The sequence below is a fragment of the Anolis carolinensis genome, chromosome 3, assembly GCF_035594765.1.
Source record: "Anolis carolinensis isolate JA03-04 chromosome 3, rAnoCar3.1.pri, whole genome shotgun sequence".
Lineage (NCBI taxonomy): Eukaryota > Metazoa > Chordata > Lepidosauria > Squamata > Dactyloidae > Anolis > Anolis carolinensis.
The window spans coordinates 118766532-118793143 of record NC_085843.1 but is presented as its reverse complement, the minus strand read 5'-3'; the positions used below and the strand labels follow the sequence as shown (position 1 = coordinate 118793143).

Sequence of the window (26612 nt, the reverse complement as noted above, 5' to 3'; positions counted from 1 at the left end):
GGGGATTCCCCACCAAATCCTAGCTTGATCTCAATGTCTTATACACCGGAAAATACGTATAAGTATGGGTGGACCTATACTGTAGAAACAATGCAGTTTGACACCTCTTGAAATGCTATGAATTGTGTAGTTGTAATTTTACAACGTCTTTAGCCTTTTCTGCCAAAGAGTGCTGAGGCCTCACCAAATTACAACTGACAGGATTCTATAGCATTGGGCCATGACAGTTCAAGTGGTGTCAAACAGCATTTATTCTATAGCGTAGATCAAGGGTTCTCAAACTTTTAAAGCCACAAAGACCTTTTTGAAGGAAAAGGTTTCTCCTGGAGCCCCAAGAAACTTTTGGACACAGGGGCCACATTGCATTTTAAAATTTGTCAGAGAAGGATTCCGTGGAACACAGTTTGAGAACCGCTGATGTAGATGCACCCTTTGGTCACAACTGGAGAGTTATATAGGCCACTTCCACACAGCTGAATAAAATCCCACATTATCTGCTTTGAACTGGAATATATGGCAATATGGACTCAGTTAACCCAGTTTGAAGCAGATATTGTAGGATTTTCTGCCTTGATATTCTGGGTTATTTGACTGTGTAGAAGAGCCCTTGGTTCCAGGAAAAATTATATCTCCTGGGATCAAGCCAAAAGGCTGGATAATATCACCAATAGAAAAAACACTTCCCTGGCCTGTTCATTTTCTTAATTGGTGTGGCATGTTATCTTTAATCTGTGATTAATCAAAATAGCTTTCAAAATGGTTTGTTAAAGGAAATGCAGGAAATTTATATTCCTGCATTGTAGGACTTGTTTTAGGGGGCACTGAAGGTTATGTATCAATGGAGATGAAGGGGGTGTTTTAAGGGTGACTTTATAACTCAGCTTTCTTCTCCCAAATCACTCTTACAAATACTGTGTTGGTACTGAATGAAAGATTTTTTAATCTTATTTGTTTCCTCCTTTTTAAAAAGGAGTGATTGCATAGACAAGGAAGGGGGGAAAACTGCTGGTCAGTGTTCTTTAGCCCTAGAAATAGCTGAGATGGGCTTCCAGCCTTAAAAGTTATGTATGAGCAGCTTTCAGATGGTAATGGTGATGACAATAATACCATATCTGTCAGGTAATTATACTGTAATCACTTTCTGCAGAGAACTGAACAGTTATTTTTAAAAGAAGAAAAGATCTGGGATTCTGTGAACAGAATGTCCCATCCTGGATCCTCATATTGTTCTGTGGAGATGTAGCAGTTCAGTCCAGCAATAACAATTCTTCAAAGTGGTATTGAGGTTCAATAAATAATCACTAACAGGATGGAGGATGATGCTTGAATTATATCTCAGAAAGGAAAAAAACCTTCACTTGAAGGGTTTTAGAGTCCAAATCTGGTCTAAAACAAAGAAATACAATACATGAAAGAAATACAATGAAAATCTTAAAAGGTATTAAGAATACTGTAAATCACAGCAATAAAAAGAAATAATAATAAGCATTCAGTTTTTTTCTTTAAAAACCCACCAAAACCAATTCAGGCCCCATCTACACTTCCCTATAAAGCAGTTTTTTTCATGCCAGGAGCAACTTGAGAAACTGCAAGTCGTTTCTGGTGTGAGAGAATTGGCTGTCTGGACATTGCCCAAGGGACACCCGGATGTTTTACCATCCTGTGGGAGGCTTCTCTCATGTCCTCGTATGGGAAGCTGGAGCTGACAGAGGAGAGCTCACTTGCTCCCCGGATTCAAACCACCAACCTTTCAGTCAGCAGTCCTGTCGGCACAAGGATTTAACCCATTGCACCACTGGGGGCTCCTTTAAAGCTGAGGCCTGTTCTACACTACCATATAAAATCCAAATTGTCCGCTTTGAACTGGATTATATGGCAGTGTAGAAGGGGCTTGAGAGACTGGGTCTCTCGTGATTTCGAAATTCTTCAGCGTGACCATAAAATCATGCTGCAGGACTGACAAAATCCTAGACTCTGTAAGACCCCTTCTACAATGCCATATAAAATCCAGATTATCTGCTTTGAACTGGATTGTATGGCAGTGTAGATTCATATAATCCTGTTTAAAGCAGATAATGTGAATTATCTGCTTTGATAATCTGGATTATATGGCAGTGTAGATCCAGCCTCAGTCCTCCAGCACAACAGTATGTTAAATTTCTGACAAAGTTGATGACAGAGCTGCATTGAAGGATGTAAAGATTCCTAGAGAAAACATATTACTCCAATCTATGAATGATCAAATCTGCAAACATCAGATTTGCAGATGTGGAGGGTTGTCTGTAGTCTTCCTTGGCAGGGAGTTCCAGAGCATAAGAGCCATTGCAAATTGGTTAATTGAGCACCTTGAAACACCTCACCTGTGGTGAAAACTTCAAAAAAATGGAAGCAGAAATAAGAGGGTCACACTGTATCTATTTTCCAGCCCAGGTGTTACTCTGGAATTTGGGGAAAGCTTTGGAGTGTCCAGCAACTTCTGTTGATGCAGTTCAAGGCTACATTAAGTGGCCTTGGCCTGCATTATGCCGTGTCATCTCCATGTTTCATGTAATGGCCATGATCCTGATTCAGCTCCCATTTGGATTAAAGAAGCAGTGAAGGCGCATCCTAGGTCAACAAGGAAGGTGTTGCAAACAGGAAAAAGTGATTATTCAACATAAAGAAAAATGAGAAAATACAGAGATGTATTTTGGGATATTACTGCAGGCAAATGTGTAGGAAAATATGTGTGGCCTGAATAGGTTTTTCTAATCTCCCAAAGCTATTAACAAAATAGTATTCATCTAAATGGTGTGATTTCTCTGTTGGTCACATCTAATAATTACAATTTCAGATAGTGCCATCTGGGGGAAACACTTTTTCCATAATGGAATAAAATCCTATTAGACCATGAAAAAGCAGCAAGGAGAAGACTTGGCTAGGGTAATGGTCATAATTCACCAAATGTAGGGAAGCTCCTCAAAAGCACTATTGATAGGAGAATTACCTAATGGGTGGACAGTAACACTTAGCATGTAGTAGCTGCTTTAGAGGGTTCTCACTATTTCCTATACAATCCTTAATAATATCACATTATTTTTAATGAACTGTTACAATGCACTGTGTAAAAGTGAAAGAGTGCATCTACACCTAGAATTAATGCAGCTTGACACTAGTTGAACTGCCATGGCTTGGTGCTATGGAATCATGAGAGCTGTTCAACAGGGGAACTCACTGCCTTGGGGTCTGGTGGAAACTCCTTCTTTGGAGGCTTTTAAACAGAGGCTGGATGGCCATCTGTCGGGGTGATTTGATTATGCTTTTCCTGCATGGCAGGGAGTTGGACTAGATGGCCCATGTGGTCTCTTCCAGCTGTATTATTATATGGGAAATTTAGTTCTATAAGGTCTTTAGCCTTCTCTACCAAAGAGTGCTGGTGCCTCGCCAAAGAGCAGACATTTCCACAATTTCAGCTCAATCACAAATAATCTTCCTTGATGAGACAGGTAAGCTTTTTAAAAAGCAATTCTCAGGATCACGTTTGTGTTAGCACTACAGCATTCACAGTTTTGTTATTCGAAAACATTGTTGAAAGAGTGCAGAAAAAGTGCTGGTTATATCCATTGCTTTCTCCAGTGCCTTTATCACTGTAACCAGCTTGTTACTTTTATGTCCAATTAATGGCATCTTTCTCAAAGGATGAAAGGAAGAAGAGTGAGAAGGCCAAACAAGAACCATATTCCCCTGTTGCTAAAAAGGTTGTTTCATAAGGCTGACATTTGGGAGTTTGATTATTTTTTTCTTCTTCTGCAGAGCGTTTAGTTAGAAATGAGAGCTGGCCTGCAACAGTCATGGTTTGGTATGCTGGGTGCCTCATTGGACAATTTCTTTCAGAGAGCAGCCCAGTAGTTCTCAAGCCGGAGTCCCCAGATGTTTTTGACCTACAACTCTCAGAAATCTCAGCTACTTTACCAGCTGTTAGGATTTCAGGGAGTTGAAGGCCAAAAACATCTGGGGACAGTAGGTTTCTTCTACTTTAGATCTGTATTATTTGTTATTTGTTGTTGCACACATTCAAATCATTGCCAACTTATGACAACTCTAAGGTGAATTTATTATGGTGTTGGAGCCTCCGGTGGCATAGAGGATTAAAGCCTTGTAACTTGAAGGTTGGGTTGCTGACCTGAAGGCTGCCAGGTTCGAATCCCACCCGGTGAGAGCGCGGATGAGCTCCCTTTATCAGCTCCAGCTCCATGTGGGGACATGAGAGAAGCCTCCCATAAGGATGGTAAAACATCAAAACATCCGGGCGTCCCCTGGGCAACGTCCTTGCAGACGGCCAATTCTCTCACACCAGAAGCGACTCAGGTTGCTCCTGACACGAAAAAAAAATCATGGTGTTTTCTTGCAGAGTGGACTTCCAAGACTAAGAGGGGATTTGAACTCTGGTCTCCAGAGCTATAGTCCAGCACACTAACCTCTACACCAGTGGTTCTCAACCTGGGGTCTCCAGATGTTTTTGGCCTACAACTCTCAGAAATCCCAGCCATTATTTTCATTTTGTTTTCTCATCATGTTTCACATGAAACCTAGTCAATATTTTGATCATCACTTGCATTAGATGAAGCTAGGTAAGTGGAAGATTTCAGTTGTGGTTTTATTTTTATCATAAGGCTTAAGATAAAGGTAAAGGTTTCCACTTGTCATTAAGTCTAGTTGTGTCCAGTTCTGGGGGGTGGTACTCATCTCCATGAAGCTGAAGAGCCAGTGTTGTCCTTAGACACCTCCTAGGTCATGTGGCTGGCATTTCTGCATGGAGCGCTGCTACCTTCTCACCAGAGTGGTGCCTATTTATCTACTCACATTTGCATGTTTTCGAACTGCTAGGTTGGCCGAAGCTGGGGCTAACAGCGGAAGCTCACCCACTCCCCGAATTTGAACCATCAACCTTTCATAAGGCTTAGGGAGAGAAATGTAACACGTATGAGCAAGTGTTTAGTTAAGCGGACATTTAGTACTGTTATTCTGTTAGCACAATTGATACTGTTTTGGCGGAAAATGTACTAAATGCTGGAGGGGAGGATCAAAATAGTGGTGCAACACTTGCAGTGCTGGTTACAACATGAATTGCACATCCCATTGCACAGTCATAAGCATACTGCTTATGGAATTGTGCTGATGAACTTCCTTTTCCTCTACTATCATCATGTTAGAATTTAGCCAAATAATGATGTTTCATACAGAACAAAAGTGCAAATACTGTAAAGGTAAAGGTAAAGGTTTCCCCTGACGTTAAGTCCAGTCATGTCTGACTCTGGGGGTTGGTGCTCAACTCCATTTCTAAGCCGAAGAGCCGGCATTGTCCATAGACACCTCCAAGGTCATGTGGCCAGCATGACTGCATGGAGCGCCGTTACCTTCCTGCTGGATCTATTGATCTACTCACATTGGCATGTTTTTGAACTGCCAATGTATAATAATAATTATACATTGTACAATAATAATACAGAACAATATACTCTCTAAAACCAGGACAGTAAATAAAGAGCAACACTCTGAAAACGGAAATTCCAGAAAGGAAACAACCAGAGCCAGTTAACACCTCCCAACAAAGGATTCCCACCAGGGAGGAAGCAGCCAGGCTTTGAAGTTGCAAGGCCATTAAATGCTAATCAAGGTGACTAATTGCAGCATTCATCCTTGCCGCACCAAGACTATTCATTGCTATTCAACCTGGCCAACCAAGGATTCCACAAGGTAGAAAGTGACCAGGTTTGCAAGCAGCAAAGCTATTCAGTGCTATTCAACCTGGCCAACCAAGATTTTCCCTAGGTAGGAAACCGCCAGGCTTTGAAGCCATGAGGCTACTCCGTCCCATTCAACCTGGCCTAGCAAGGATGCCCTATGTAGAAAGCAGCCAGGCTTTTAAACTGCAAAATTATTCAGTGCAATTCAAGATGGCCAAACAAGGATTCCCCTAGGTATAACACAGCCAGGCATTGAAGCTGCAAGGCTATTCAGTGCAATTCAACCAGACCAACCAAAGATTCCCCTAGGCAGCAAGCAGCCAGGCTTTGAAATAGTGAAGCTATTCATAGCAATTCTAGCAGTCCAAAAAATATTCCCCTAGAACGCAAGTACCCAGCCTTCCAAGCAGGAAGCCTATTCCATTGTGTTCCAGCTCAACAAACAAAGATTCCCATAAGAAGAAAACAACCAGACTTTAAGGCTGCAAGACTATTCACTGCTATTCCAGCTGGCCAACAAAGAATTCCCTTAAGCCTCAGCAATGCATGGCTGGGCACAGGTAGTGTATGTATACACCAGGCACGGGCAAACATTTTGAGAGATGGGCCAAGCCAGTAGCAGATGGATGGAGAGTGTTTGTGTTAACTTATTGGAAAGAATTAACAAATTCCTATGCCCACTGCACATATCTTGTTTGTAAAGCAAAAAAAGGGAAAGAAACAACAACACAATATTCAAAATGAAGAACAATTTTAACCAACATAAACTTAACAGTCCTACCCCCTGCCAAAAAGAAGGAAAATCGCATTCAAAGCACCCCCGACAGATGGCCATCCAGCCTCTGCTTCAAAGCCTCCAAAGAAGGAGCCTCCACCACAGTCCGGGGCAGTGAACAGGTCTCACAATCAGGAAGGTGTCTTCCAACTCTTAAATTCTATTATTCTATGAGTATTCTAGGGGCCCCTGGTGGCACAGTGTGTTAAAGCGCTGAGCTGCTGAACTTGCGGACCAAAAGGGTTAGGGTTAGGTTCAAATCCCGGGAGCGGAATGAGCGGCCCCTGTTAGCTCTAGCTTCTGCCAACCTAGCAGTTCGAAAACATGCCAATGTGAGTAGATCAATAGGTACCGCTCCGGCGGGAAGGTAACGGCGCTCCATGCAGTCATGCCGGCCACATGACCTTGGAGGTGTCTACGGACAACGCCGGCTCTTCGGCTTAGAAATGGAGATGAGCACCAACCCCCAGAGTCGGTCACGACTGGACTTAACGTCAGGGGAAACCTTTACCTATGAGTATTCTTCAACTTTATGCGGTTGTGGGAACTTAGTAAACCCTCTTGCCCTGAATTTGAAAAAAGTGTGCCCTGTGGGAGCGTGCTCTCAACGGCGGGGAGAAGAGCCTTTTCCCTTCAGTCAGAACAAGGCGGCCACAGGAGAGCAGCGCGGACGGAGAAGGAGACCCCCGCGGGCGAGCGCCTCTCGCCCCTCCCCTGCCAGCCTCCTCCTCCGGCGGCCCCGCCTCCGCTCCCTCCTGGGGCGCCTCCTCCGCCTCCTCTTCCCGCAAGGACCAGTCCGGGGCTGAGCCTCGCATGCCGGCGGGTCCCACTGCGAGGCGAAAGGGGCGCCCGGAGGATGCAGCCCTCGGTCCCGCCCTCCGCCCCCGCCCTCAGCGACCCTTTGGCCATGCTGGACCCCGCAGGTGAGAGAGGCAGGGACCAGGCAGGGGGGGGAGGCTGTGGTGGGCGCCACCCTGGGCAGGCACAGCGAAGGAGGAGAGGCACCCACTGGGTCTTGCATGACGTGGGCTCCGGGGCAGAGAAGCGCATCCCCATCCGCACTCTTTAAAAGTAGGTTGCTGTGAGTTTTCTATGGCCACGTTCCAGAAGCATTCTCTCCTGACGTTTCGCCCACATCTATAGCAGGCATCCTCAGAGGTTGTGAGGTCTGTTGGAAACTAGGCAAAAGGAAGGTTTATATCTCTATGGAATAATGTCCAGGGTGGGAGGAAGAACTCTTTGTCCCTTTGAGGCAAGTGTGAATGTTGCTGTTGATTAGCACTGAAGAGCCTTGTAGCTTCAACGCTTGCCGGCTTCCTGCCAGGGGGAGTCTGCCCTATCCCATGCTGCTGTGGACAAGTCTACAGAGGGACCACCAAGTGACCCAAACACGAATCAAGGAACATGAAAGGCCAGACTTAAGCCAACCAGAGAAGTCAGCCATAGCAGAGCACTTGATGAACCAACCTGGACACAGCAGATTATTGGAGAACACAGAAATGATGGACCGCTCTAACAAGTACCTTGTCAGACTACACAGAGAAGCCATTGAAATCCACAAACAGTTTCAACAGAAAGGAGGACCCCATGAAAATGAACCCAATCTGGCTAACAGTATTTTAAAAAACTCTAAAATCAGGACAGAAAATAAAGAACAACACTCAGAAGACAGGAATTCCAGACAAGAAACAACCAGGGCCAGTTAACACTTCCCAACAAAAAATTCTCCCAGGATGGAAGCAGCCAGGTTTTGAAGCTGCAAGACCATTCAAGGCTAATCAAGGTGGCCAATTACAACATTCACACTTGCCTCCAATATAAGGTAAGGTAAAGGTTTCCCCTGACATTAAGTCCAGTCATGTCTGACTCTGGGGGTTGGCGCTCATCTCCATTTCTAAGCCAAAGAGCCAGTGTTGTCCATAGACACCTCCAAGGTTATGTGGCCGGCATGACTGCATGGAGCGCCATTACCTTCCCGCTGGAGCGGTACCTATTGATCTACTCACATTGGCATGTTTTCAAACTGCTAGATTGGCTGAAGCTGGAGCTAACAGCGGGCACTCACTCCGCTCCCGGGATTTTAACCTGCAACCTTTTGGTCTGCAAGTTCAGCAGCTCAGTGCTTTAACACACTTCGCCACCGAGGCTCCCCATACAAGAGTTCTTTCTCCCACCCTGGACCTTCCACAGATATATAAATCCCCCTTGCCTAGTTTCTAACAAACCTCACAACCTCTGAGGATGCCTGCCATAGATGCAGGGGAAATGTCAGGAGAGAATGCTTCAGGAATATGGCCATACAGCCCAGAAAACTCACAGCAACCCAGTGATTCCGACTATGAAAGCCTTCAACAACATATTGTTTAAGAGTAATATGAGCCCATTTTCAGCATTTTTTTCAGGCTGGAAGCCTCTTGATAGGACAATTCCTACACAAGTAGCACTGCTTCATTCTTATATGCCTAAATCCCCTCAAGGCTGGCCTTGTCTGATCTTGGAAGCTAAGCAGGCTCAGTGGGATAGTACTTGGATGGGACACATCATAGAAACCAGCCAGGTGCTGTAGGCTCTGCTTCAGAAGAAGAAACTTTTCTGTGAGATGTTTTCATCTCAGATAAAGAGGCAGTGCAGACTTATATAATTCAGTTCAAAGCAGATAATGTGGATCATCTGCTTTGATAATCTGCATTATATGGCAGTGTACATCCAGCCATAGTTATCCGATGTGTACAATGTAGTTCACTGAAAAGGGGGCAGTGATATGTTGTTGTACAGGTATTGAATTGAAAATTGGAAGTCACTCATGTATGTCTATGGTATATATTCCTTTATATATCTGCATTTCTTCCTTTTTTCTTTTCTGTTGTTTCTTTCTCTTTATTATCTTTGTGTGGACTTTGTGGATATTTGTGTAGAAAAATATTAATTAAAGATAATAATCAAGAGTGGTGTACCCAAGAAATGGCATGATGGTGGCTAAACCCTCCTGCATTTCGATTTCAATAATGTTGTGGCTTGGACAGGACATACGCCCAAGTCAAGGTCACATTGCTTTCTTGTCCATTCTTCACATGCTATTTCCACGGATTGTCCAGTAACTATGAAGCAGGCACCCTCTTTTCTACCAAGTTGGTCTGGAAAGATCCATATGACTAAGAGGACAGATGCATTCAGGAGAGTATGTGGGTTGCGTGGAATTGTTAAGCAAGAAGGGGCTGGAAGCAGTCAACTAACAGGACAGAAATCCACTGTTCCCAGGCATCTTTGAGATTGTATAGCTAACAGGTGTTTGCAAACATATGCTGTCAAAGAAAGAAAAGAAAAAAGAAATACAATACTCCACTATTGTTGTGATCAAAATGAGTATCTTAACTATAGGGAATGTACATACATGGAAACTTGTCTGTTCTCTGCCTTTCTCTTGCAACTTCAATATCAAATAGATACTTTTAAAAGGTTTGGAGATGTTCATTCATTTTACTGCTTTGGAAGGCCTGAGTCTTGTTATCTGTCCTTAGGCAAATAAGGCTCTGTTCTGCTATGAAGCTGCAACTGTTTCTTTCTTGGAGAGGACTGGAGAGTACATAGATCTATTCCCTCATAACATTCATACATACATGCATGACTAGGAATTTCACTGAATGCTTTGGATGAAGCTTAGCATCCTGAATGTTGCTTAGTTGTCTAATACTAATTCCACAATTTTGAAACATTCTGCTTTTACAAAATAAGTAGAAATGAGCTTTATTAATGTTTCTTACAGCTAATATGATGTTAAGCACTATTTGGGAGAAATTCAGTTTGTTAGAAAGCTTCTGACATTCAGAATTTCAGTGGCTGTCCTCTGAATAAAATAGTTGATGTAGATTTATACATGTGTGGTATTACTTGTGAGGATACTGCATAAGAATTGCATACTTGCAAAAATGGTAAACTTGCCATGTGTATAAATTTAATCTTTAATATTTTTCTATGCCACTTTGCACAAGATTTTGCACAGTGCATTTTGCAATATATTTAATTAACTTCTATTATGGCTCTTAAAATGTCAAATAACTGCAAATAATAATGTTATTAATAATGAAATACATAACAAAGACCTCAAGAAATAGAACAATTTTTGTTAAGAGACCTAATCTACTGTCTTAAATTGAAGGGAAGCATGAGGCTGGATCTACACTGTCAAATAATGCTGTTCAAACTGCATTATATGGGTCTACAATTACCCTACTCATACCTCACAACCTCTGAGGATGCCTGCTATAGATGTGGGCAAAACATCAGGAAAAAATGCTTTTGGAACATGGCCATACAGCCTGGAAAACTCACAGCAACCCAGTGATTCTGGCCATGAAAGCCTTTGACAACACATTACCCTACTTACGTTGTCTCATCATGCAGAAATTCAAGGGGATAGTTGTATTTGTTTTTTTTAATTATTTGTAAAAACTTTTTAAAATTTCCTAAAATCAGTGGATGACCAAAACTTTCTGAAACTTGGCAGGCTTAAAGTTGTAAATGATGCTTACAAGTGTGCCAAGTTTCATCCTGATATCCATAAAAATGACAAAGAAGCGAGCCCTGCAATTTCTCCCATTGCCACTAATGGAACACATCTTAATGATGCAATTACAAAGCTTGGGGATCTGGATTATGAATCGGAATGGGACCCCTCAAAATCTTTACTAATAGGAAGGAGCAAATCTCTGAAACAAATTACTAATCGAATTTCAGTTGTTTTGCACACCTCTAATCTGAACTCTGAATCTAAACTCTGAAGAGTGGGGAGAATATGGGTCATACTTTCCACAGTAGATTTGAAGGATGAGGCAGAACCGGTGTGGAGGAGTCATGCTAAGTTTATTAGTATGTGTAGTGTTAAGACGACTCTGTGTTGTTAAAGGGAGGAAAGGATGAAAGGAGGGCTATTTATCTATAGTGGTTCAAGGTGATATTCTGTCTCTCTTTGCCCTTTATTTCTTGATAAAGGTCAGGGTGCAAGATTTTTTCCAAGGTAAGTTTCATAGCTCAATGGGACTTGAACCTGAAGCCCCAAGTTTCAGTCCAACACTAATCATCATGACACATTTGTTCCCATGGCACCTGAAATGTCAGGTACCAAAGCTTTTGCTGCACATACTCAGCAGAGTAGAGTGCCAGCATGACACAGTGAATTGAATGTTAAACTATGACTCTAGAAACCATGTTTCAAGTCCCCGCTTGGTCATGAAAATCTGCTAGGTGACCTTGGGCAAGTCATTCTCTCTCAGCCTCAGAAAAAGGGAAACACACCCCCCCCCCCAAACAAAACTTGCCAAGAAACCTGATGATAGGGTCTTAGGCTCACCATTAGTCAGAAGACAACAGTAAAATTTGCAAACTGGATAAAAACATGACAGAATTATTGTTTGCTTTATTTGATTTTGTAGGATTTTTAAAAAGCATTGATTAATTGAATGAGGAACAGGCATATCAATCTATTGGCTTTAAAATTTACAGTAGCTGTGGGAAAGTAGTTCTTGATTTGACACATTTTACAGCAGTGACATGAAGAGCGAATAAAACCCCAGCTTATTACAGATTGCTATTAATTCCACAGCTATGGTCATGCATTTAGAAATGTAGGTGCTTAAAACACTTGAAAATATGAATAATTCCAAGACACTATTTTCTCACATCTTTTCCACTGGAATTACAAAGTGATGACTGAAGTGTGCTTTACATTCCTCCCTATCATTGTAGAGCAACAGTCCTGGTCTTGAAGAGGTTGCATGTTTACCATTTTATTAGACATATCTAAGTGGGTTGTTTAAACACTTACACAGCTTTGAATACTTTTACAGTTCGGCGGTTTGAATAGTGAGATGGGGTGAGCTCCTGTCTGTCAGCCCCAGCTTTTTATGAAGGATGGTAACACATCTGGGCATCCCCTGGGCAATGTCTCTGTAGACAGCCAATGCTCTCATACCAGAGGCGACTTGCAGTATGTTTTCAATTTGCTTATGACATGATAAAAAAGCTTTGAGCTTGTGGCTTCATTAAATAACAATCTAAAATATGAAAAAATATGTAATTACTGGGAAGAGTTTACAGAAAAGAGAACTGGCAAAAATAATTATGTCAAAACACATGTTTTGATTCTTAATTTTAGCAGATCTTTATAAGTTTTTCCTCCACTTTACCATGATTCTGAAAATAGATCCATGGAAAGAGTATCCTATTGGTTTTGGACAATTTTCCTTCCAAGGAATGTAAGATTGGGATATGTTTCTGCTTGGGGCAGTGAAAGTGAGTAATATAAAGATTACAAGAGGGGTTAAGTAATGGTCCTTTACTATGAAAACGTACATGTTTCCGATATTCTACTTTTTCATGGCTTTTTCAAACAATATGCCTAATTTTTAATCTCAATTATAATGATGATAATATCTTCACAGAATAATAGAGTTGGTAAGAATGCATAATTGTATTTTTATAAATATAGGGTTGTTGTGTGTTTTCCAGGCTGTATGGCCATGTTCCAGAAGTATTCTCTCCTGACCTCTTAGGATGCCTGCCATAGATGTGGGCGAAACGTCAGGAGAGAATACTTCTGGAACATGTCCATACAGCCCAGAAAACATTCAACAACCCTCTAATCCCGGCCATGAAAGCCTTCAACAACACATTTATAAATATAGTTTATGTTTTTCAGCTAAAAATTAGAGTACCTTTGTGGATTTGTTGGTTTTTAGCCCCCCCCCCCCCCCCAAACAAGTGGGACATACAATAAAATATTGCTGTGTGGTGTTCCTTTTCCAGATTCTTGTTACTTAGTCAAACCACGTTTCATGATCCTCTATTACATTCCCTTTTCTACTTCCATCTGGATAGATAGCGTTTTGTGGCTACTGAAAAGTCTCAGCTTTCATTCGGCTTGTATTTCAGTCTTTTTATTCCCCTAATCCCCCCCCCCCCAGCAATAGTTTTATACACATATAAACTTTGGGATTCTGCCAAGGTTATTGAGGATATGTCTCTCTTGTTTCTTAGTTGTCCCTTTCCAGACATAACCTTTTCATTTCTATTAGCTGAATTCTGTGACAGAGAAAGTTGTATAGTTTTTGGTGTTTTCCATTTGCAGAGGGTTTATTGATGCTATGAGTCAAGGTCATTCAAAGAAGTAAAAACTCTTTCTGTACCTCTGATTATAGCTGTTGTTATATTCATATGACAACTGGATTTATGTTTCCATTTCAGTTATCCTAGATTACTTCTTTGATAAAATATTCTTACCTGGCTTTTTCCTGCCCTTGACTACCTCAACCTGTCTTCTCATAAAGTAAAATGAATGGCACATAAAAGAAAGATCAAATATTGTATTGCTTCTCTAATGTTCCTTGTAACTAACATAATGTAAAATATGTATGTATTGATTCTTGTACGAATAGTGTTAGTATGAGGTAAGCAGTTCTTGTAAGGCAAGATTAAAAAAAAAATCTGAAAGTAAGGTTTAATTTGTTGACTTGAACTTTGAAGTGGAAATGACAAAAGGAAATCTTTGTTTAGGTTATTCTTTGTGAAATTGGAATGGCTTTCCATTAAAACTGTGAAATAAAGACAATGAGTGTCCTGTTATTTTAACCAGTCTTTAAATTATGTATTGAATAAGTAATTGACACTGAGGCTATGGAGTCACAGTGATATTGTGTTACTCCTGAACTATTGAGAGTATCAAATCAGTGTGTGTGTGTGTTCCTTCTTAAAATTTAACAAAGTAAGGACCATCAAATATGTGGTATTCATAACAATATTCATAAAAGATATAATAGCATGCACTAATAATGGTCACTATCTTGGAGTTTTCAGGAAGAGACTGCGGATAATTATTTGCATGCTAGACAAATCAAGCATTTAATGCAGTGGTTTTCAACCTGTGGGTCCCCAGATGTTTTTGCCCTTAACTCCCCCAGAATCCTAACAGGTGATAAACTGGCTGGGATTTCTGGGATTTGTAGTCCAAAACACCTGGGGACCCATAGGTTGAAAACCACTGATTTAATCAGAAGAAGCAACACCAAAAGCAAATCTGAGATCTCTGCACACATTAGTTCATCACATTTAAGTTTCAGATAAATGTGTTATTAATTAAAATTTCCCTTTATGACTTGTTAATATAAAGGCAGCTTAAAGTAATTGTAGATTAACAAAGTATTAAAAAGATTACCTTGATAAGCAGTAAAGGATTAATTGACCTAAGGAAAAGGTAAAGGTTTTCCCCTGACATTAAGTCTAGTTGTGTCCAACTCTGGGGGTTGGTGCTCATCTCCATTTCTGAGCCGAAGAGCCGGCCTTGTCCGTAGACACCTTCAAGGTCATATGGCCGGCATGACTGCATGGAGCGCCATTACCTTCCTGTTGGAGCGGTACCTATTGGTCTACTAACATTTGGTTATTTTTGAACTGCTAGGTTGGCATAAGCTGGCACTATAGATAGACAGATAGATAGATTCAATGCTAGCATTGACACAAAATACAAGATATCAATGTGATAGTTTGACAGTGTGTTGCATAACTGTATAGGTTTTTTAATTAACTGGTTAAAAACTTACGGCGCAATGTGTTAAATTTACTTATTTATTTATTTATTTATTTATTTACCATATTTATATCCCGCCTTTCTCTACCCAGAGGGGGACTCAAGCGGCTTACAAACGGCACTTGTAAAGTACCTTGGGCATTAAACCCTTCTGCCGGCAGGACTGCTGACCGAAAGATCGGCAGTTTGAATCTGGGGAGTGGGGTGAGTCTGTCACTCCAGTTTCCTATGGAGGGACATGAGAGAAGCCTTCCACAAGATGGTAAAACATCAAATATCTGGTTGTCCCCTAGGTAACATCCTTGCAGACTGCCAATTCTTTCACACCAGAAGCAATTTCCAGTTTCTGAAGTTGCTCCAGACACACACACACAAAATTAACTGATAATATTCTAAGATACTAAATACAGTAGAGTCTCACTTATCCAACATAAACGGGCTGGCAGAACGTTGGATAAGCGAATATGTTGGATAATAAGGAGAGATTAAGAAAAAGCCTATTAAACATCAAAATAGGTTATGATTTTACAAATTTAGCACCCAAACATCATGTTATACAACAAATTTGACAGAAAAAGTAGTTCATTACGCATTAATGCTATGTAGTAATTACTGTATTTACAAATTTAGCACCAAAATATCACAATGCATTGAAATCATTGACTACAAAAATGCGTTGGATAATCCAGAATGTTGGATAAGTGAGTGTTGGATAAGTGAGACTCTACTGTAGTACTACTTGGTTTAGAGAAAACCACATAATGTATAAAAGTTGAAATCCAAACTTAGAAATTCCAGTATCAAAGGTCTATGCGACAGAAACATACTATCTTGTTGTCTCTCACTATGCACAGTGCCAGCCAGCTCAAGTCTATATATGTTTACTCAAAAGAAAATCCTGTTTATTATGAGTAAATATGTATAGGATGCACTCAAAACTTTACCAAAGTTACAAAATGTATCTATACAGTTTACAGAACTAAAATTCTGTACTGTGGTTGAACATTGTTACCTCTGCATTGCTATATTGTGCAAGACTGAATATATTCATTAGTTGGCCAATGAATACAATTTAGTTTTAGACTATATAGTATTATGAATTTTAAATATGTAAGATCACAGAAAAAGAAAGTTCATTATGCACCAGAAGTAAGTTATGCCAGCACTCCAGGCAAAGTTAGATTCTTCCAGAAATGAAGCATCACAGGAATCGTTTCACCATTGATCTTGGATTATCTGAGGCCCCTTCCACAGAGCTGAATAAAATCCCACAATATTTGCTTTGAACTGGATTATATGGCAGTGTGGATTCAGAAAACCCAGTTCAAAGCAGATATTCTGGGATTTTCTGCCTTGATATTCTGGGATAAAGGGCTGTGTGGAAGAGCCCTGAGTTTTTATGTATTGCTGAAGGAAAGGACAGGCTATTTGCATCAAAATTACTACTAGACTAATGTGACAGGAGAGAAGGAGAAGTTTCTTTATTTGTTGTTATTGTGTTCCTTCAAGTCATTTCTGATTTATGATGACCCTAAGATTAATTTATCACAGGAGTTTTCTGGAGCTGTGATCAGACTTGTATTTGAACATCTTTTCCCCTGTTGTTATAATTTCTTTATACCAACAAGGAAAAAAAGAGATTCGGCTATAAGTCTCTCTACCTCATTAAATAATCCTAGACAGTTCAGTAAGGACAAATTTCTGTAGGTACTGGCACCCTTGATAGAGCAGCAGATCTACTTTAGTTGCACAGAGCAACACCCGACTGAGATTAGCATGTCCAGGACCTCTTACTGTTAGTCAGAAATGGCACAGTTTTATGTATGTTTATTTAGAAGTAAGTCAAAATTGTGTGAATTGTGTGTACTCTCCCATGTTTTTGCACATGGAAATACAGTTCAGGGAATTAAGCTAAAGGCTTGATATCATTTAGAAATTCTTCAGGTGACAAAATTCTTCTAGAAGTCCTGTTCTAGATCTGTTTTATTCATGAAAAGGGGATTGATATGTAACAAAAATCTTTAGAACAAGAAATTTTTTTTGTTTCAAATGTTATTTTTTAAATGGTGCTGAATTCTGGCAGTGTAATTTGGTAGCAAGGTTTTTCAGATTAGGGCAAAAACATGGTGTTGGGCTGCATGCAGACGATTGGCCTTGTTCTTTCCACTCAAGTTCTAAAATATTAATCAGGACTTGTTCAAGAAATGTTGCTGCCTGAGGCAAAGAACAAGTTGATCATTCCTTTGGGAGTTGTAGGGGAGGAATGGGTTTATACTCTTTTAGCTTGCAAGCTAGTATAGCATATAAAAACATAGGCTCATAACACCAAATTGAATAGAAAACTATCTCTAAAAGTTAAATGTTTCACAAGTCATTTAATATGTTGGGTGATTGTAACTAAACAGTTGTAAGTAAAATCCTTTTTAAAGTATATGTTATATAGATATATATTTCCTTCCTCAATTGCTGTATGTTTCCGTAACTTGGCTTGCACTATGCAGCACTATTGATGGAGTCAGTGCATCTGACCAAGTCAACAAAACAGATAGTGCTTTCCTTGCACCGTATTAACTGGATGATATAATACTTTCTGCCATGCTGGTTGATTGCAGATCTGGAGAGCATGCCTGTCGTATCTGTGACTTGATGTAGCCTATATGTGAAAATTGATCCTGTTGCTAGAAACCAAATCAATATACAGCATTCCATTGCAGTGTTTTTTTCTGGGTTCTGTTTTAGTAGAGGGCGAAGAGACAGCAACATTGAAAACAGGCTTAAGGATCTGAGATGTAAGAATCTGTCCACAAATAGCTTCTTGGAAAAATGTTCACTCCTGTCTTTATATTGCATATATTTGTAGAAATCTTTGCAACTGACAGTATTTTTGAGAGAGATGATAGAATAACAGCAGAATGACCAGAACAACCATACTTCACAGCCTATGCTTTGCAGCTGATGACAAAATATTTGATTGTGTAGATCAGAGTTTCTCAAATGGTGCTCCTCCAGATGTTTTGGACTTCAGCTTCCACAATTCCTAACAGCTGGGATTTCTGGGAGCTGAAGTCTGAAACTCTTGGAGGAGCACAATTTGAGAAACACTGGTGGATATCATGAACAACCTTGGGCCACTCTTAAAGAATTGGATGCGTTACAACATCTAATTGTTCTCATATGTAGCCTGTACTCAGCCTGAGAGGCTACAACCAAAACCGAATATAGAGAAAGGGTGTCAGACAAGGCTGCACTTTACCACCCTGTCTGTTTATTTATTTATTATTTGATACATCCCAACAATTAACTTTTTTTTTGCCATACATGACTTATTTCAGTGTACATTATTCCAAAAGTGACTATTCCTTAAATGACATTTTAAACGATCCTCGGAAATGTATCACCCACCACCCCTGCCCCCCCCCCCCCCCCGGAACAGCAATACAAAATATTATCAATGCATCATTTTAACCGTGTGGAACGCCTGGTTCAAGGTGGTGTATCTTTCGTCTCCGTCTATTTTATCAATAAGCATGGACCATTTCCTGAACCAGTCTTGTTCTTTTAGGCTATTTGTATACCTTTTTTTCCTTTGATTGATGAAGCCATTAATTATATATTCTGATATGTAAGCCCACCAAGTTTCTACGTCCCATTTTGTATCATCCCTCCATCCTTGGGCTATCGTGGCTTGTATTGCGGCTGTCATATATTTTAGGATCTCTGTCCAATTATTGTTATCTTCCTTTACCTTTATTGTGAGAGACATGTATCTGGCTACCACCCTGTCTGTTTAGTTTATACATTGAACATCTCATATATAAAGATGGATTATACTTGGAGGAAAGAGGCATGCATTGCAAATTGGGGAACACCAACAGTTTAAGATAGGCAAATATCACCATATTGCTAGCAAAAAACAACAAAGATTTGGAATGACTAATACAGAAAGTCAGCAAAAATGTGTCAAGGCAAGCGTACAGTTTAACATTAGGAAAATAATAATAATAATAATAATAATAATAATAATAATAATAATAATAATAGATGATCCCATGACTTTAAGTTGACAATGAAGATGTTTAAATAATCAAAGATGATCTATACCTTGTCTCAGGCGTTCACCAGAATGGAAAGTGTAATCAAGGAATCAAGAGAAGGCTAGGCAGCTGTGAAGGAACTAGACAAGATTATGAAGTATAAAGTTTTTACACATATTCATGTCATCATATATCTGATTTCTATGTGTAGTCATGAAAGCCGAACAATGAAAAAAATGACAAAAAGAGAATGAACTCTGGTGCTTGTTGAGAGTCCTGCGGATACAACAAATTGCCAAAAGAAGCCAAGATGAATAAACTGAGGCTGTCATACTTTGGACCCCTCTTGAGAAGATATCATTAATAGAAAAGTCAATGAGACAATGGAAAAGGGGAAGGCTACATTACAGGTGGATAGACTCAAATCACGAAAGCCGTGACCTGTTCAGTTGCAGCACTTGAGCAGGGCTGTTGATAACAGGGTCACTTGAAGGTCTCTCATTGATAGGGTCACCATAAATTGAAGTTGATAGCAGTTAAAAACAACAAAATGCTTTACAAATATGAAATGTATAATCTCTGGAGTTCAGTCGGTTGCATCACTAATTGTTACATCTTACAGAATACTGGTGAATCAGACAACCAAAATGATGCTTATTCCACAGAGCTGGAATAAGCATCTGTAAAAGCATCAGGCTATACTGTAAAAGTAACTGTAAAAGTATGCTGTATATTGGCAATAAGAGTGTTCACGTTCTGCAGCATTGTAGTGTTATAACACCACCCTCCTCCCAAACGTTAATCTGATCTCCTCAAAGGAGGAATACCTAAGACAACACCATCCTTGCCTAATACTCATCCTTCTGTACCACACGTACCAATTCTTAGAGGAAAAGTCCCGGTTTCTTTCTCTTACTTTTACTTTCCCCCTTACTCCTGAGAGTGTTTCAGCTGGTGCAAATAGAGTTCAAAATGAGAAAGTAGTTTGCTCTCAATTAACTCAGTGTCAGGAAAATAGAATCTTGCCTTTCTAAGTAGAGCAAACTGCTCTACTCTCTCCTACCTCATTAATAATGCTTGTCATTTGCTCTGATGTTGCTTGACCACACATGTCCTTTTTTCATGTTGGAAGATATGAGAAAGCAAGGCTAGGGATAGATTATGCTATGAATCAGAGAGGATAAAATGCAAATGGTTTATTTTCGATCTACTAGATAAGGAATGGACAAAATATTGCCCTTTGTTTTTGTTGTGGGTAGTACAGGCTCTATAACCTCCAAAAGGTAACTACACTTGCCCTAGATACTTTGTAAAGTGAAATAACCTTCTGTCATAAATGAAAATAGGGCTCATTTATTGTAAAGCTTTTGACCACAATGGTTGTGTGTTGTATTCAAAAGGAATTGCATTGAAAAGAATTGTATTTTAAAATAATGCGCTTAGTGTAGCCACATTACATGATTGTAGCAGTTTGACACAACTTCAACAACGATAAATCCAATTTATGGAATTTTGCGATTCATCCTTTGGAAAATGGTTTAGAATTCTCTGTTAGAAATTACTATTCCACTCCTCTGAACTAGAATTCCCAAATTCTACATTCCACTTTGACTACATGTGGACACTACAGATTTAAAATAATTTGACTCTCAGGCTCCTTCTACACTGCCATATAAAATCCAGATTATCTGCTTTGAACTGGATTATGTGGTAGTGTAAACTCATAATCCAGTTTAAAGAGATAATGTGGATTATCTGCTTTGTTAATCCTGATTATATGGCAGTGTAGAAGGGGATTCAGTTCTTTTTCCCCTCAGGTTTGTCTTGGCATTGTCCTCCTCTTCATTTACACAGTCGTTTCCGACTCTTCGTGACCTCATGGACCAGTCCACGCCAGAGTTCCCTGTCGGCTGTTGCCGCCCCCAGTTCCCTCAAGGTCAAGTCAGTCACTTCAAGGATACCATCCATCCATCTTGCCCTTGGTCGGCCTCTCTTCCTTTTTCCTTTCATTTTTCCCAGCATCATGATCTTTTCCAAACTTTCTTGTCTTCTCTTGATGTGGTCAAAATACTTCATCTTTGCCTCTAATATCCTTCCCTCCAGTGAGCAACTGGGCATTATTTCCTGGAGGATGGACTGGTTGGATCTTCTTGTGGTCCAAGCAGGGCCGGCCCCACCATAGAGGCCACGTGACGCCGACGCCTCGGGCGCAGGTCCCGGGGGGCGCCGTCAGGCTGGGCGGGAGGCGGGGCACCGCTCTGACGGTGCCCCGCCGCCCGACCACCGCGCCCTGGCCTTGTGGCTCCCTCTTTCGCCGCCCGGGAAGGGGAGGAGGGATCCCATCCTCCCCTCCCCGGGTGGCGAAGCCTCTCTCTTTCGCCGCCCGGGGAGGGGAGGAGGGATCCCCTCCTCCCGTCCCCGGGCGGCGAAGCCTCCTTCTTTCGCCGTCCAGGAAGGGGAGGAGGGATCCCCTCCTCCCCTCCCCAGGCGGCGAAGCCTCCCTCTTTCCAACCCTGGCCGCACCTCCCACGCTGCGTGGGAGGCGGGGCCAGGGCACGCTGGGTGGGAGGCGGGGCCAGGGCGCAGGAGGCGGGGCCGGCGGGGGGGCGCTTTTCAGCACCCCCGCTTAATATTTAAATTTATCTCCGACCGGCCCTGGGTCCAAGGCACTCTCAGGATTTTCCTCCAGCACCAAAGTTCAAAAGCATCTATCTTCCTTCGCTCTCGCATCCATAGGTTACTATGGGGAATACCATTGCTTTCACTATGCGGACCTTTGTTGTCAGTGTGATGTCTCTGCTCTTCACTATTTTATCAAGGTTGGCCATTGCTCTCCTCCCAAGAAGTAAACATCTCGTGTTATATTGCTGTTTTGATCTTATGTTGTACTGTTTATTTTATGTAATGTATTATTTAATTGTATTATGTTATGGTTTATTGTATTGTCTTGGGCATGGCCCCATGTAAGCCGCCCCGAGTCCCCGTTGGGGAGATGGTGGCGGGGTATAAATAAAGTTTTATTTATTTATTTATTTATTCTGATTTTCTGGCTATCGTCTGCATGTGCAGTGATCTTCATGCCTAGAAATATAAATCTGTCATTGCCTCCACGTTTTCTCCCTCTATTTGCCAGTTATCAATCAGTCTGGTTGCCATGATCTTGGTTTTCTTGATGTTTAACTGCAGCCCGGCTTTTGCACTTTCTTCTTTCACCTTAGTGATAAGGCTCCTCAGCTGCTCCTCACTTTCAGCCATCAGAGTGGTATCATCTGCATACCTAAGGTTGTTAATGTTTCTTCCAGCAATTTTAACTCCAGCCTTGGATTCATCAAGCCCCACACGTTGCATGATGTGTTCTGCGTACAAGTTGAATAGGGAGGGTGAGAGTATGCAGCCCTGACGTACTCCTTTCCCAATCTTGAACCAGTCTGTTGTTCCGTGGCTACTCTGACTGTGGCTACTTGGTCTTTATACAGGTTTCTCAGGAGACAGACAAGGTGACTTGGTATCCCCATACCATGAAGCAGTTTATTATGATCCACACAGTCGAAGGCTTTAGAACAGTCAATAAAGCAGAAATAGATGTTTTTTCTGAAACTCCCTGGCTTCCTCCATTATCCAGCAGATATTGGCAATTTGGTCTCTCGTTCCTCTGCCTTTTCTGAACTCAGCTTGGACTTTTGGCAACTCTCGCTCCATGTATTGCTGGAGTCTGCCTTGCAGGATCTTGAGCATAACCTTACTGGCATGGGAAATAAGTGCCAATGTACTGTTTGAGCATTCTTTAGTGTTTCCCTTTTTGGGTATGGGGATATAAATTGATTTTTTTCAATCTGATGGCTATTCTTGTGTTTCCATATTTGCTGGCATATGAAATGCATCACCTTGACAGCATCATCTTCCAAGATTTTAAACTACTCAGCTGGGATCCCGTCGTCTCCTGCTGCCTTGTTATTAGCAATGCTTCTTAAGGCCCATTCAACCTCACTCCTCAGGATGTCTGGTTCTAGTTCACTCACCACACCGTCAAAGATATCCTCTATATTATTATCCTTCCTTATACAGATCTTCTGTATATTCTCGCCACCTTTTCTTGATCTCTTCAGCTTCTGTTAGGTCCTTGCCATCTTTGTTTTTGATCATGCCCATTTTTGCCTGAAATTTACCTCTGATGTTTCTGATTTTCTGGAAGAGGTCTCTTGTCCTTCCTATTCTATTGTCTTCTTCCATTTCCATGTATTGCTTGTTTAGAAATAGTTACTTGTCTCTTCTGGCTAACCTCTGGAATTGTGCATTTAGTTGGGCATATCTCCCCCTATCGCTGTTTCCTTTCGCCTTCCTTCTTTCTTGGGCTACTTCCAGTGTCTCAGCAGACAACCATCTTGCCTTCTTGGTTTTCTTTTTCTTTGGGACATATTTTGTTGTCACCTCCTGAACAATGTTGTGAACTTCTGTCCATAGTCCTGGGACTCTATTTATCAAGTCTAGTCCCTGAAATCTATTCTTCACCTCCACTGCATATTCACTAGGAATATTTGTGAGATCGTATCTAATTGGTCTGTGTATTTTCCCCATTCTCTTTAGTTTTATTCTAAATTTAGTTTGATTCTAAACAGTGTATCAAACTGCAATCTGGGATTCTGTAGAATGAAGCCATGACAACTGAAGAGGTATCAAACTGCTATAATTATGTAGTGTGAATATATAATTAAGCATAATTAAAGAAAGAAAGCCATGGCCAAATCTTAATGTCTGGTCAGGGAAAAAGCATCTTCATTTTCAGTAAAGAATCTGTTGAAGCTTGGGGTTTTATTTCCTCCCTGGAGTAAATCAGTGGGCCTGTCCACACTGTTTCTTATCCCAGGATCTGATCCCAGATTTTGTGCTTTAAACCGGAATACATGAGTCCCCACTGTCAGATAACCTGGGATAAATGGATAATCTGATTTCAGGTCCTGGGATATAGCGACAGTGTGGAAGGGCCCTAACAGAGCTCTTTTTAAGAAGAATCTGTACAGAAATCCATGGCACCTTTTCTGGCTTGAACCTGAGAGTTTACAGAGATATGATTCTATAAGTGTAAGTGGTCAATCTATAGTTGAAGTTGTACATTGTTTTTTTTAAGCTTGCAAGTCATTTTGGACATGACCTAAATATGAACTTCGTGGTTTGCAGAAAAACATTCAATCTGAAGTTGCAGCAGGAAGAAAAGGAGTCCTCTTTTGTAGTTGGAGTTTTTCTGCCTTTAAAGTGTTTTGTATGTACAAGAGCCCAGGTTCAAAGAAATAACTTGACCCTCAGTACTGCCTGTCACTGTGGAGTTATGCTTCACTTGTCTCAATTCTTTGAAGAGAAATGTCAGCAGTATCTATTGAAAACCCCTGGCAAAGGGAAAGAGAGTTATTAAAGAGATCTCTACAGAGTAATGACTACCCTTTATTTTATAATCTAAAAGCATAGCAGTTCTTCAAAGAAGTTTGCCTTTCTATAGAGCCTAACTAAATGTCCTAAGTGGATTCAGGTCATAAAACCCGAATGGTAATTTAAAATAAAAACAAAAGCACTGATTTTGAGGGGGAGCATAATTTAAAGCAGAGAAGCAGCTTGGAGAAGATAATGCTTCACCCTTCCTGTTATGATACACAATCCTTCTCTGATTCTCTATTTCAGATATCCTTAATTATCTGCTTTCAACCCCAGATGCTTCAGATTAGATTCATAGTGGTATAGCACATATTGGGAACCTTCTGCATGGAGAGGGAACTTGGAGACAGTTTTGAGAAGAAGCTGATATATGCAAGGGCCAAGGGCTCATCCACACTGGACAGTTTATCTGGATGTAAATGAGCTCTGGAGCAGCATGGAGTGCAGTTGCTTCACTGGGGTGGTGCACATTTTATCCCCACCATATCACCATCACCACCACTTTTCCTAGCTGGCCATGGAGCTCATAGCAAGCTTCTGGCACCTGTGTTTCCAGTATCAAAAAGGGAGAAGATCCCCCTACTTCTTGCTGGTCATATGTGTGCCTCTTTCTGACATTGGCATAAGCACTCATGCAACCAGGAAGTGGGAGGGGAGGACATCTGCTCATGTGGGTGCCTCCGCCAATGTCAGAACAGGGCACCTGCAGACCTTACTTAGGCGATCCCTCGTCGTTCGAGGACGATGGTCTTCCAACCTTGGTATCTTGGGCGTGTGTTCTTAGGTGACTGAAGAGACCGATTCTTGACCCGCATATTCTCCCGCAGTGAGGACATCGGTTTCCAGGTGGAAGGCGGTCCCGGTCGGGGTTAGCTTGACGCTCCTTCCTCTTGGCACGTTTCTCCCTTAAGCCCTCCGTTCGTGCCTCTTCAAACTCCGCAGCACTGCTGGTCACAGCTGACCTCCAATTAGAGCGCTCAAGGGCCAGGGCTTCCCAGTTCTCAGTGTCTATGCCACAGTTTTTAAGGTTGGCTTTGAGCCCATCTTTAAATCTCTTTTCCTGCCCTCCAACATTCCGTTTCCCATTCTTGAGTTCAGAGTAGAGGAGCTGCTTTGGGAGACGGTGATCGGGCATTCGGACAACGTGGCCAGTCCAACGGAGTTGATGGCGTAAGAGCATCGCTTCAATGCTGGTGGTCTTTGCTTCCTCAAGCACGCTGACATTTGTCCGCCTGTCTTCCCAAGAGATTTGCAGGATTTTCCTGAGACAACGCTGATGGAAACGCTCCAGGAGTTTGGTGTGACGTCTGTACACAGTCCACGTTTCGCAGGCATAGAGCAGGGTTGGGAGGACAATGGCTTTATAAACAAGCACCTTGGTCTCTCTACGGATGTCCCGGTCATCGAACACTCTCTGCTTCATACGGAAAAATGCTGCACTCGCAGAGCTCAGGCGGTGTTGTATTTCAGTGTCGATGTTGACTTTTGTGGAGAGGTGGCTACCAAGGTAGCGGAAATGGTCAACATTTTCTAATGTTGCACCGTTAAGCTGTATTCCTGGCTTTGCAGAGGGATTAGCTGGTGCCTGTTGGAAGAGCACTTTGGTTTTCTCGATGTTCAGTGAGAGGCCGAGCTTCTCGTATGCTTCTGCGAAGGTGTTTAGAGTGGCTTGTAGGTCTTCTTCTGAACGCGCACAGACTACGTTGTCATCAGCATATTGGAGTTCTATAACAGATGTTGTGGTGACCTTGGTTTTGGCTCTCAGTCTGCTGAGGTTAAATAGCTTGCCATCTGTCCGATAGATGATTTCCACTCCGGTGGGAAGCTTCCCATCAACAAGGTGAAGTATCATAGCGATGAAGATGGAAAATAAGGTGGGGGCAATAACACATCCCTGCTTGACACCTGATTCAACCTTAAATGGGTCACTTTGGGAGCCGTTGCTGTCCAAGACTGTTGCCATCATGTCATCATGGAGGAGCCGCAGGATGTTCACAAATTTGTCAGGGCACCCGATTTTTTGGAGGATGGTCCAGAGAGCGCTGCGATTCACTGTGTCGAATGCCTTTGCAAGG

The 26612-nt window shown here is 41.5% G+C and overlaps 1 protein-coding gene across 1 annotated transcript in view; it reads left to right on the top strand.

Annotated features, from left to right (window-relative positions):
• Nucleotides 1-7289: 7289 nt before the first annotated feature.
• Nucleotides 7290-26612, top strand: part of tmem255b (transmembrane protein 255B) — a 59931-nt gene continuing 40608 nt past the window's right edge. Inside the window, exon 1 of the mRNA XM_003218752.4 lies at nt 7290-7424. Coding sequence (XP_003218800.2) covers nt 7358-7424 — 67 coding nt within the window. The 5' untranslated portion in view covers nt 7290-7357. The remainder of the gene's footprint in view (nt 7425-26612) is intronic.